Source organism: Melanotaenia boesemani, chromosome 21, assembly GCF_017639745.1.
Source record: "Melanotaenia boesemani isolate fMelBoe1 chromosome 21, fMelBoe1.pri, whole genome shotgun sequence".
Classification (NCBI taxonomy): domain Eukaryota; kingdom Metazoa; phylum Chordata; class Actinopteri; order Atheriniformes; family Melanotaeniidae; genus Melanotaenia; species Melanotaenia boesemani.
Genome location: NC_055702.1, coordinates 22,184,122 through 22,197,823, shown reverse-complemented (window position 1 = coordinate 22,197,823; position 13,702 = coordinate 22,184,122). Strand labels below are relative to the sequence as shown.

At 38.9% G+C, this 13,702-nt stretch overlaps 1 protein-coding gene across 2 annotated transcripts in view; it reads right to left on the bottom strand.

Annotated features, from left to right (window-relative positions):
* Positions 1-13,702, bottom strand: part of LOC121632556 (ras-related protein Rab-26) — a 133,507-nt gene that overhangs the window by 60,470 nt on the left and 59,335 nt on the right. For both annotated transcript variants that reach the window (XM_041974155.1, XM_041974153.1), the window contains exons 3-4: positions 11,789-11,830; positions 8,716-8,782 (exon numbers count right to left, since the gene is read on the bottom strand). In XM_041974155.1, coding sequence (XP_041830089.1) covers positions 8,716-8,782; positions 11,789-11,830 — 109 coding nt within the window. The remainder of the gene's footprint in view (positions 1-8,715; positions 8,783-11,788; positions 11,831-13,702) is intronic.

Here is a 13,702-nt window from a genome sequence, read left to right as displayed (position 1 = left end):
AAGCAAGCGGAGACATTTTGGTGTGCAGGCAGTAAGTTCAGGAAGGAGAGAAAGATACATTTGCATGCACACACTCTGACCTTTCTACATCCATTTTTAAATGCAAGAACCTGGAAGATGCATGTGCGAGAGCATCAGTGTTTGTGTTTTTGTGTGCTGAAAAATACCCACAGTCCCAATGATGGATTGCACAGCTCATATCTTTCCCTACAACAGACCAACACCCTGAATGTTTGGTTTCAAATTGCTGTTCTTCTCCATCCATCTCTCTTTATCCTCCAATCTAACTCCCTATCCATCTCCCAGCATTGGTTTGACTACCATTTTCCTAATTGTTTCATACTTTGCCTTGCTCATCTCTTAATCATCCTTCCTGCCGCTGTCCACCCTCATGTCTCAGTTGGTGCGTGTTTACCAGCATCAGCTGCTGCTGCAGATTGGGGCTGATAGTTGCTCATTACTGATTGGAGTTGTGGCCAAACAAAACAGAATGGACAAAATAAGAGGTGATACAGGAAAGATGGGATGGTGTCACAAAGGGAACTGACATAATAAGGTAATAAAACTGACTTTGTATAAAATGGATGTAGCATCTTTACATTCTACAGCCGATATCTGCTACATTTATACCAAATAAAAAAGCTTGGTTAATTGTGACAACAAGACAACTAAAAGTCTGACTGATTTCCTTATGTTTTTAACCATTGCTGTAATTTTATATACAGTAGTCACCTGCACACACAGATATCCTCCTAAGATACTAAAACTAAAAAAGCCCCACTCCAACTTCCAAAAATATCCAGCTTTGATATTTATGAGTCTTTTGTGTTCATTGCGAACATAGTTGTTGTTCAATAATAAAATTAATCCTCAAAAATACAACTTGCCTAATAATTCTGCACACACTGTAGCATTAAAATATAACTTGCAAAACACAGACTTGTGGGATATCTGGAGAGCAATTACACTTAAAGTACCAGGAGTTAATGACAGGTTCGGAGACAGCAGCTTGTTCCCAATGATGAAACTGATGCTAGTAGAAATTTTGACTCAGTTTGGAAACTCTGTCCATTATTCATCAGCCTACATTTTTCGGAAACAAGTATTTCAATTAGCTTTTAGTAATTTAGTCATTTCTCTTTTCAGTGATATTTTCTACAGACAGCTACTGTCAGATGTTTTTTTGTGTGTGTGTGTAAAAAAGGACACTAAAATGAACATCCAGGTCCACCAAGGGTGTAATATTACTGTATCCTGTACAGAGGTTGCTTTGAACCACATAATTAGATTTCCAGTGAGGTCTAAGCAAATAAGACAAAAATGTTAAACATTTTATGGATATAGTAAAAAAATCTAATTTTACATTTGGCTGATCAACAAAAACATTTCATTCAATAACGACTTTAGAATATGATCATTTGGGTCAGTGGTAGCGATGTTTCAATGCCAATTTTTTCTGTCCGATACCGATTCTGATACCTGGGTTTCGGTATCTACTGATACCAAGTACGGATCCGATACCAGTGTTATTTTATTAAGAGGGCTAAAAATTCTATTTTATTCTTCAGCTTCATGTGACAGTGACATGAGACTGATGAATTTTTGCTATTGCTAGTGCGTCCAATAACAATACTTTGGGTTAAATACTAGATGAACCAGGAAACGCTAGTTTCCTCCTCCTCAGATGAATAATAAACAAGCACAAGAAGAAAGACGGTGCTAGCACCAGAGAATCTGATCAGCTGATCACCGACAGCCAATCACGGAACAGCAGGAGAGAGAGAGGAGGAAGAGAAGCATATTAGTACAGAACTGCAGGAAACATTTTTTTTATTTCATTTTTTTAATGAAAGAGTGCGAGTGTTGAACTCTCTCACCGGGAAAAGTGTGGGGGATGAGGGAGCATTAAATCGAGTTAAAAAATTAATGCAACTACATAAATTAGTTCCTGCTGTTAATGCCTTATTTTTGACAGCCTTAATATTTATTTATATAATTCATGTTTTATTAACACGTGAAAGCCATGATGGCCACAGAACTGTTTTAATTACCAAGTAAATAAACTGAGATCAAAGAATTTCTATTAAGAACTATCTTGAAATTAAACGTACAGTGAACATTTCCCTACAAAGAACAGGGGCTGTTAATCCAGGACAATAAATTCTAGGACGTCTGTTATTGTGGTGGCTTTCTGGCTTTCTTCTGCAAATTCCTCCTGTTTTTTAAAAGCATTTGCCAACGTTTGTTAATGCTGTGGTTTGTTGCGCTTTTCCTTTAAGACAACAAACTCATGCTCTTTCACGTGATTTCAACCAAAATACTTTATAAAGTCGCTGCTGGTAAATTTGGCAGCATTCATGTTGCCTCTGTAAACTTCTGCCCTGCATATGAGGCATGTCGCTGTTTTGCTAGTGAGATATTCAAATGAGTAATGATGCAAAATGACTAACACACCATTAATGCTAAATGTTAGCACAACAGTGACTCACGCGCAGCTGCTTCTCCACCTTCCAAATCAAAACAACAGTCACGCAAGACTGCGTAACTTCCTGTGTCTGTGTGTGGTCATGTTGGTCCGGAAACAAATTATGATTCCGTTTCCATGGTATCGGATGGTGTTTAGACAGAAATATTTATACCGATACTGATCCCTTTACTTTTGGTAGGATAGGCGAGTATTCCCGATGCTAGTATAGGTATCGGCCCATTCCTTATTAGTGGGTTGCAGTGTTGGGTACGCTGGGCATCACTGGCTCTGTTTGACTTAAATAGGAATATTTTAAAGACACACTACAGAAATTTTGCAGATTTTTTTAGTGTTTCCTATTGATGGTTAATTCGGTATTCATCTTGCATCCTACCTGTACTGTGAGTTCTTCATAGACAGTCATATCTTGACATTTGTCTTTTCTTTTGCACTGTCCTTTTCTTTCTTTCTTTCTTTCTTTCTTTCTTTCTTTCTTTCTTTCTTTCTTTCTTTCTTTCTTTCTTTCTTTCTTTCTCTCTCTCTCCAACAATGCCTTCTTGTGGGCCTTTTCTGAATCAGCCATGGTGCGAGTTCAACATGGCTAGTGTGTTCATGTCCGTTTGCCAGCGTTTTGGCATCCCGAAATAAAAAGTTGAATTGTCCTGTACATGATATGTGCTATACAAATAAACTGCCTTGCCTTGCCTAGCCTTGAAGTGAATGGTTTGAAATGGCCCAGAACAGATTCTAAAATCACTCCAACAAAAAGAGAAAAGACTCAATGCAAGCAGCTCATGCGGAAAATTGCAGAGCTTAAGCAGTTTCATTTAGAGGAATGGGGTAAAATTCCTAGGAGGTGATGAAGAGAATTCATCATTTTGCTCATACATAAAAACACCATGATCAACCAATCAGATCATTTTTATTTATTTAGTCTTTCCCTTAAACACCTGCACCAGTTGTCAAGGCAACACCTCAAAATGACAGAGGCATTTACATTAATCAACCACAACATTAAAACCAATGACAGGTAAAATGAGTAACATTGCGTACCAGCATTAGCCTACTGCAGCAGCTAGTCTAGCAAGACAGCAGTGGGACTTGAACTAAAACTACACAACATATCCTCCAAACTCCCCAGATGGTAATTTGATTGAATCGTATGGCATCTCTGGGAAGTGAGCCCAATCCAAGCCATAATCCACAGGGTCTAAATTATCCACAGCAAAATGTTGAGTGAAAATACACAAGAGTTGAATGCAATTTGACCACTGTATGTCTGTGTGTCTCTGTAAAGGGACTCAAGTCAATAAAGCTTCAGGCATTCCAGGATATGTGTGGCACTGAGTCAAAGGCTTTGTAGTTATCATTCCAGGCAGTGCACAGGTTTGTCTGTCGTTTTGCAGTCTTGGGCAACAGTTCTGTTGACCAGCCTCTTGTTTAGCCCCTCGGGTATTTTTACCAATGTGTTTCTAAGCTTCTGTCATGTATTGATCCATATACTCACTTATCTTAGCTGCTATGATGCTCGACAGAAGCTCCCACGTTGCGGAGAGACAGGCTATCAACCTATAGTTGAATGGGATTGTTCCCATCTGGGGATCTTTAAAAATCAGGATTGTTTGTTCCTTGGTCATCTGTTCAGGGTGACCATCCTTATTGCCCTTCACAATACCAATATGGTGGCCAATCATCTTAAGAGTCGCTGTCGCTGTGCTGCATATCAGCTCATTAGGTTCAGTGATGGCTGTAGTGGGGATTGTTCTCATTGGTGCATTCATATCAGTTAGAAAATCTTCTGGTAGTACTTCACTCATCCTTCCTAGTCAGTATTGGGGTTGACAGGTTCTTATCTTAGCCATGATATTATCTCCCCTTTCTTGTCAAACAACTCTCCTATAAAAATAAAAAAATAAAAAAAACTACTTTTTCCTCCTGAGCAGTTGGTATTTTATACATCCACCACAATAATAGACACATTCAGACACAAACAATTGAGCCCACAAATTAAAATACCAAATTTAGGGGAATAAAAATGGAAAAAACAGAATTTGGGAAAAAATTAAATGGAATCTGGAAAAAAATCTAGGAAACTTCATAGGGCTCCAGTTCTGAATATTAGAAAGGTGGTACCGCTGATCTTTGAGATATTAGGGCTCATCTTGATACTGACTCAACCCAAGAAAATAAAGCCTGCAGATGAAGAGTTTCTAGTGGTTACGTAGATGATGGATGGATCATCTCCAACTTTACTATGATGGGAAATATTTCACTCAGAGGCTTTCGTTAAGCAGGAAGTCTTTCTGATACATCCTAATACAAAATGCTGAACTCAAAACTTAATTTGCTTTTTTGAGATGACAAAATCAAATCACCAGTTCTGGTCTTAAAAAACAGCTTCTTTTCCTCCCCTTCATCATGCAGATTTTCAGTGATATCCATAGTTTTCAGTTTTCAGAGGTCAGGCTGCAGAGCCACTGAAACTGAGTCCTTTATCCTAAAGCTGGGGAAATATTGTAATATAATTAGAATTAATAAACAGACGGACTGAAAAACTGTTTCCTCTCTCTAATTTAGTTACTGTGCTTGTGATTTATTTTATAATGATTTGCATTTAACACTCTAAGAAGTGGCTTCAAATCCTTACCCCCACAAGAAACAGGGGAAAGCAGTGAGGTTCTTACTGGGAAATGAAGCAGCCAGACTATCCTATTTGGTGCAATACTACTTGAACAACCTTTCAATCACAAAGTCCTATTTGTAGACATCATCTAAAATGCAGTCATTAAATGTTCCATAAAATGTAATAACATCATTACTGTTTTTTTACATCCATCATGTTGGCTATACGTGTGGGAACAGGAAAGGACAGAGTTTCATTATAAGAGGAAATGCCTGTCATTTGCAAAAGTGAAATCTGGGCTACAAGGTGACATCAGAGTCAAAGCGATGGAGCTTTTTTGTCTTCTCTTGTCGGGAAGAATAATTTCCTCAGAACAAAGCTGTAGTCCAACAATTTGCCATATGGGATAATGAATAAATGGGCTGAAATAGAGTCATTTCTATTCTATACTCTTAAAAAGTTGAGCTCATTTCTGCTGTAATTCCTCTGTGCTCATTTAAGTGTTACTTCTCCTTCATGTATGGTGCCACTGTAAAATGTAAAATCTAGTGTTTTTACATCCTGCTCCTTTCCTCTGCATTGGCTGATTTTGTGCCAGTTGCCTTTTGTTTCCACAGATTTAGCTGATTCCAACAATCTGAAGAGTTGAAGGCAAGATGTTCTCATAATTCAATGGACTCTGTTCCACTGGTCATCATCATCACCCTCAGTTGCACGAGGTCTATGTTACGTCTTCCTCTTCTTACTTGTCTCACCTACTGAGTTTGCTATTCCTCTGTAGCACCATGTGGTTTCACTCAATGATGTGGAAATGACAAGATGTCAACTCCATTGGGGAAGAAGGTTGGGGTGGAAAAAAAAATCAGCAGCTGGTTTCTGGGCCCAGCTAGACCTTCAAGTCCACTACGCCAGATGGAATGGGAAGATTGCACTGGGCTCCAAACACCACCTCATTAGCACTGATAGCATAAATCTTCTTGTTCTGTCATTATGGATCTGAGGTAAAGATTAACATACATCAATAGCTTTCCAAAGGGACAGAATGGCACTTTATTAATGCACTTATATTGATTTCTGCACCCTGCTGTAATGTTTTATGTAAAGCACTTTTAATTGTCTTGTACATGAAATGTGCTACACAAACAAATTTACCTTGCCTTGCCTTTGTGATTTGTCTTATTAAATGTGGTACAGTGACATATTGTGTTGTATTGAGGATTAATAGAGGATTAATCTTCTATGTATTAAAATTCATAAAGGACACCACTGGATAAAACAAGTTCACTATTCATTAAAATCCCAGCTCAGTTGACTGATTCAGGTGACATTCCAGTGACTTTGTTTACTAACTTGGTGACTTTATACCAGGTGTGACCGACAAGTTTTAAGGTGGTGCTGGATACATGTTGGACCCTCTTGACTTGCTGCCTGCCTGTTGTGGCATAGATTGAGGTTTTGTTCCATTTTGACATGACAGCATCATACAGTTGCTCCATTTGTCGGCTGCATTCATGATGAGAATCTCCCGTTCCACCATATCCCAAATCTGGTGACTGGAGGTCACTGGAGTACAGTGAACTCATTGTCATGTTCATGAAACCAGATTGACATAATTTGAAATTTGTGGCATGGCGCAAAATGCTTAGTTGGTAGCAGGGGCCCAAAGTGTTTCAAGAAAATACCCCCAGCACAATTATACCTCCAGAACCAGCCTGAACTGTTGATACAAGGCAGAATGGAGCCATGTTTCATGTTTACACCAAATTCTGAGCCTACCATCAGAACGTGGAGCTGAAATGGAGACTCATCAAAGAGGCAACGTTTCTCCATCTTCTATTGTCCAGTGTTGGTGAGTGTGTGTGAATTGTAGCCTCAGTTTCCTGTTCTTAGCTGACAGGAGGCACCCGGTGTGGTCTTCTGCTGCTGTAGTCCATGTGCTTCAAGGTTGGACGAGTTGTGTGTTCAGAGATGCTGTTCTGCATAATTTGGGTGGAACCAGTCATTTATTTCCTGTAGGTTTTTCTATCATCTCCAACTAGTCTCCCCATTTTGCTTCGACATCAACAAGACATTTTGGTCCAGATAACTGCTGCTCACTGGATATTTTCTCTTTTTCTGTAAACCCTAGAGATGGTTGTGTGTGAAAATCTCAGTGGGTCAGTTTCTGAAATACTCAGATCAACAATCAAAGCCACTTAAATCCCCTTTCTTCCTCATTCTGATGCTCAATTTGAACTTCATCATGTCTACATGCCTGGAGAGTTGCTACCATGTGATTTGCTGATTAGCTATTTGTGTTCTTCAGCAACTGAACAGGTGAACCTAATAAAGCAGCCATTAAGTGTACATACTGTATATGTTTAAATTCTAATCTGCAAATTCATTTGGATTTCAGAGAACACCCTTAACTGTGAGGTATAGTCATTGTTTACTCTAACTCACTTTAACCTATCGATGCGTTTAGATGGACCAGAAGCGTCTGACTGCAGCATCTTTACCTTTTAAATTCTGAGTCATGAGAAACTGTCTATTAGCTCGCAGAAACGGGCAGCTTTCATGACAGCTGTGCTCAGGCTCCATCCTCTCCCCTGGTCCAGCCTGTCAGGCTGAATAAGCTTTATTTAAAAGTCAGTACTGGATGGACAACTCAGAGTAGCTGATCTGAAGGTCCCTAGGTATCTTGTTAAAGATCAGTGATGGTAAATCGTTGCGCTGACAAGTCAGAATAATGTCGAGCAACTAGCCCAGCTAATACACACAAAACACACACTCACAAACATCCACCTTGACATACTAAATAAAAATCCCACATATTTGTGCACATTAAATAAACTCACTATTCCACACTTACTGTTTTAAAGAGTGACACATGCTCATACAAGAGGGACATGTACTGATTACTGCACCATTTTCTATGATGCTGAACAGATTTTGTCAAATGATGGCTTCATAGCAGAATGTGTGTGTGTGTGTGTGTGTGTGTGTGTGTGTGTGTGTGTGTGTGTGTGTGTGTGTGTGTGTGTGTGTGTGTGTGTGTGTGTGTGTGTGTGTGCGAATGTGGTTGTTACAACACACCTGCTTCCTCAAGTTAGCCAGAGGCACAATGACATCTGCACCCAGAGGTGTTGTTCAAGATAAAACTGCTGCACATATACACTCAGAACACACACTTGGGAATAACTATCTGTCACACTGTGTGAGAGGGAGGCTCATTTTGCCACCCAGCTTACTGGAACTTTCAGAGCTCCAAGCCTCTAGTTAATATCTGTACAATCACACACAGTCAGGTTAACATCACTTCAAAGGATGTTACAACAACAGCAAGCATCACCACAACTTCTACCAACTTTCTCTCTGTCCCTAGAAGATAGACAGATCCCCATGGTGCGAATGTCGAAACACATTTATGTCCCCAGATCATGAGAAGGAAAAAACATCTCAGTCTATCAAATTTGATGCAGCTTGAATGTTGTGTCGTCTCAACAGAAATGAAGGAGCAGCGGGGAGCTTGCTGATGAAAACAAGAAACAAGGCCAGTGAAATATCACAGCAGTTTCTCTGTAGTGGGAAAATAAAAGTAGAAAGAAGGATGTCAGTCATAACCAAAGAAATGAAGGCTTCATACCGTGGGCATCTCTGTAGTAGGCATGTGTGACGCTCCGGAAACGCTCCTGTCCAGCAGTGTCCCAAATCTGAGAGGGAAGAAGGAAGAAAGAGGATGTGTTCACTTCAAATGAGTAACCATGAGATGATGAATATCTGAGTCAAACATAAAAATAGACTAATCTGTTAAATAGCCATCCAGCTATTGCTCAATGACTGAATAAAAAAGACTGTTTATTGCAGTAAGACTTTCTAAAAATAAAAAAACGGAGGGAGCTGTTCTTTTAACTGCTCAAATATTAGCTGCATTGTTCATAGAAAGTAAAGCAGGTCTCACAGGAAGATTTTTTACCACTGTGTGGAAGCTGGTCCAGGATGCTGTCTAAGTTCATGCTAAAGTTTGCAACTTTCTTCTCTTTACAGCAGATATTTCATCATGTCATGGCAGGAAATGTACAGAAATATTATGACTATTTTAGTATTTTAGTTGGGGGAAAGTCCCGCTATTTCACATCCTAAGTCCCGTTTCTACCAACGGGTCCGGTTTGGTACAGAATGGGTCCGTACACATTTTTTTGTGTTTCCACATGTAAAAACTAGGAGGGGTAGCAGAATATCCAACTCGACCAGTCCCACTTTTTTCGTTGGTTTCTGATTGGCTGAAATAGTCATCTCTTCTTGTGTGATTTGGCACTAAGAACAAAGCAGCATCAGCACCATGTTTAAATATACGGAGGATTTTTTGTAGTTTAAAGCCACACACTAAGAAGAAATAACACAAATTACTGGATGTACGCAGTCCTCCTTTTTTTCTGTGCCTTGTTCTTCGTTACAATTCAAGGAAGGCATCACGTTGCTATGCCATCATGCTTTGACATAGCTGACACGTCTATCAAGCCGATAGGCCACCTACCACGTAAGCTGGGGTTGGCTGTGGAAACACAACACAGATCAGCTTTTAAAAAACCAAACCACCCCATACTGACCCAGATCAGCTGGTGGATCAGGGATGCATCGATTCGTATGCGACGCGCCACGCAAAGGCTCACACTTGTTTTCAAAGTGAAGTGAACGAAGGGATCAGCCATCTGTAACTTTTTCACAATACTTCAGCCAACGCATTCAAAGGCTACGTGAAAAACGAATGTCATATGTGTTTAATGGAGATACAGGGAAGAGAACTGTAACAATGGCATATAAATTCAGACATAACCACCACTCCTCTCTCCTCCACACAACCAGTTTGAACTTTTATCTTTAATTTGTTGTTGCATTTTTCTTTTTGACCTATTTCTGTTTAATCTTAACATGTAGAAAAAGAACTGTAAGGTTAACCAAGTTCTCCTTAAGGAAAAAATAGAATCTTAAGTCAAAATTAACTCTAGATTCAAGCAGGTCTGTCAGCAGATGTGGAGGAAATTGCTGATGCAGGTCATGATAACTTTATCTTATGCAAGTATAAGATAAGGGTATTAAAGTGAAAAGGTTAATTACAGGTCAACCCAGCTGTGCCGATTAGTAGCAAAATACATTAAGACGTTTGATTAATATTGAACAAACCAGCAGTGAACTGGTTATCTTTAAACAAACTTTAGATTTACACAAGTTATTAACACTTCTTTAATAAACTTTAACTTATTCTTTTACTTATATAGTCGTAATTGAGGCCAAGTGTAAAAAGATGCATCACTGATCTCTTCAATGACTAGTTCTGTCAAACAGTGCTTATTTTTAAATAAGTCGCATTTAGACACCTGTGTCACTTCTGTTACAGCTTCTTTAAGTTTTAGTTTCTCAAAAAAGCTTAAAATAATTCCACTTTATTCTTCCAACCAAGCATGAATAATAAATAAAAAGAAACCCTAATAGACAAAGTCATTAAATGGAACTTTTGTGAAAAAGACAACAGATATCTACCTCAGGACATAAAAATATTTGCAATTTTGATAGTCATACTAGCATTAGATAGTTCAGCTTCCCTACAAACCAAGTATACCACACCAATATTAAATGCAACACTTTAGGAATGTTCAGGGAATTTTGATGTCATTCAAAAGCAAAACTAAGTTTTAAGCTAAGTTTGCTAAATTAAGTCAAGTTATTTTAGAATCATCATCCTACTGCATCTAGTAAAATACAAATAAATGGCTATGAATTTATAATAGCAACAACTTGTTCATTGCTGTTGGCATTACTAATCTGCTGTCATCATTTGATGCCAACTCTTGGCCACATTTGCAGCACACTTGCATTTTCTGTTGCGGTGCACAATTAGCTCACAACAGCTAAATCCATCAGGCTCACACTGCTTGGTCATTATCAAGTGCCTTCAGGACCATCTGTGTTTTTACAAGTTAAGTAGACCTGTAGACAAGCAGTAAGAAAACAGAATCTAACTGGGACCTGAACACACTAAGAATGCATAAATGGCAAGATGGATGAACCCCTTGAAAACATCCCTCCGGCCGTGGTGGTAATCAGTGCAGTGCATAGAAGCTGTGAAAAAAGTATTTGTTGTTTCAACTCAGTGCTTCACTGCAATGTCTTGGATGTCCAAAACACCGTTACCATTAAGAGTTACATTAAAGCTTACAGTTTAAAGATGCCTGCAAGTTTCATTTAACTAATCTTTGTTATATTACTCTGAATCCCAAATTTAACATGTGAACTGAAAGATATCCATGGATAGATTGAAGGAAAAAAAAGATGAAGGGAAAACACGGTTGCATAACTGAGGCCGAGAACTCATTAGATAATGTCTAATGTATTTTCTGAATGACAGGGATTCATCTACATCTCTGCCCGGCTGCATCTCTCTCTGATAACTTCCAGACCTAATAATCTGATGGAAAGTGTTGCAATTCCCACTAGTGTCTTCAGTCGGGCAGAGCAGCAGGCTAATTGACCGATGGAGATAAAACGAGGTCTCATTAAGTCATCGTTTGCGCCTCTTTACCCACCCACAGCAGGCAATGAAGATGTATGGGAGGTATTTATATCTCTGGAAACTAATGCTGGTGATTTGTTATTAAAAAGAACCTACACATATATGCTTTGACAGGACTGAAGGAAGACCTCTAAAGTTAGGTTCTTACCTGCAATTTGACCTTCACAGCATCAATGCTCATGACTTTGTTCTGTAAGACAGCAAAAAAACAAATTGTAAACAATTAAAATGGCATACAATAAACAAATCTCAGAAAACTCCAAAAGTTAATACAACGGTACAAAAAGCAAACTAAATGGGAAGCGCAGTGTGGCGCTTCTAAATAAAAACAAATCCAGGCATATATACAGACTCTGATGTATTATGGTCAGGTTTTATGTTGTAATAAAAGCTTGATTCTGCCAGGAGGTTCTCTTTTATCACTACAATGCCGTCAGCACAAGGTGCTATCTATAGCTCACACACACATATAGACAACTGTGGTTAATTTAGCCTTTATTTCAGAGGGTTGCATCATTTACTAACACCATGGTTGGCAGGCAGTTTGCATAATGCACACAAATACACAAAAGCTTTTCAGTTCCTCTGCGATGCCACCTCACGAGGAATGATTACGCTAGAAAAACAGAGCAGAACCAACCGTGTTTAACTAAAGATAGAAAAATGAATTAAGGAAGTAAGTGTTAAACCTGAAAAGTGTGTTCTTTATGCTCATGACTTGAACTACATACAATACACCCAGCAAGCTTTTAGATATCAGGGGGAAAACCCTTGAGAAGGCATTGGAACCTTGACTGGTTATTTACAGACATTACAATAAATAGCTGAAATAAAGTTTGCACCAACTTAAGATCACAACACTGACATTTTCACAACATGAAGTCTTCTGCTTGATCTGGTTCTGTCACCCACACATTTCCCAGCATCAACAGGTCCAACATTTTTTTTAAGCTGCACACAAGCTGTTGTTGAGAAAGATTTCATACTTTTTCCGTCCTAGTGCAAATCTGTGGTCAAGTGTTACAGCATGGGGACAAACAGGAACAATCAATACATAAAACATGAAGACAGGAGCTGCAAATAAAAGTGCTATTACCAACAGTGGGCTCAGTAGGCTGTGGTCTGTGTGAAACGAGAGTTATTTCATATAGTATTTGGGTTATTTGTAAAAAAAAAAAAAAAAAAAAAACTAAAAGAATCTGTAAAAAAATATCAATATTACCACTAATAAAGCAGCATATCAGTGCTAATTTCTTACATCAAAAACATTTAATATTATATTACGAAAACTTATATTATTAGGCTTAACAGGCCTGCAGGCAACAGTATGACAACCTGCTGGGAGGTTAAGTTTATTTGAACAGAGAAGCATCTACAACACACAGGGCAGTGGGTCACAAGGGCCTATAGGATTAGTGGCTTATTGAGGAAATTTCCGGTTCAACTCTGGACTTTCTGAATCATGAAGCCAGTTTATTTCTTACCAAGTTGCATCACACTGGCAACTAATGCTAGAAACCTGACCTGCTCCAAAGCAGGACAGAAGATTAAAGATCAACACAGGTGAAAGTACCACTTCCTGACTGATCAGGTATTTTTTAAGAAAAAAAAAAAAGAAAAGAAACTGGTGTGTGATCAGTGAGAGAATCTCTTTTCAACCCTCTTACAGTCAAAGACAGACTATGCTGTTGAGTGCTGCTTCCTTTTCCCCCAGATGCTGGCAAAACAACGAGACAAAGCAACAGGCCTCTCACCATCACTGGTTATTCATGTCTGTTTGGTGGATAAGAGCCCCAAATGACTCCTCATTTAAATCTCTAGAGAAACAACAAAGGAGCTGGAAGAAAATACGTTCCGGTTTCTTTTAACAAAGCAAGAAAAAAAAGCCATTTTCACTGAATGGTCCTGCCCCGACTCTCAAACACAGCAACACACACAGTGGGCAGGTCACCATCTCAGGCAGTAACGAGAGAAAACTGCTGAAACCAGTCAGCGCCTTTAATAGCTTACCATTGTTTATGTGAGTAAATAAAACCTGATTTATTTGACTCTACATAATGCT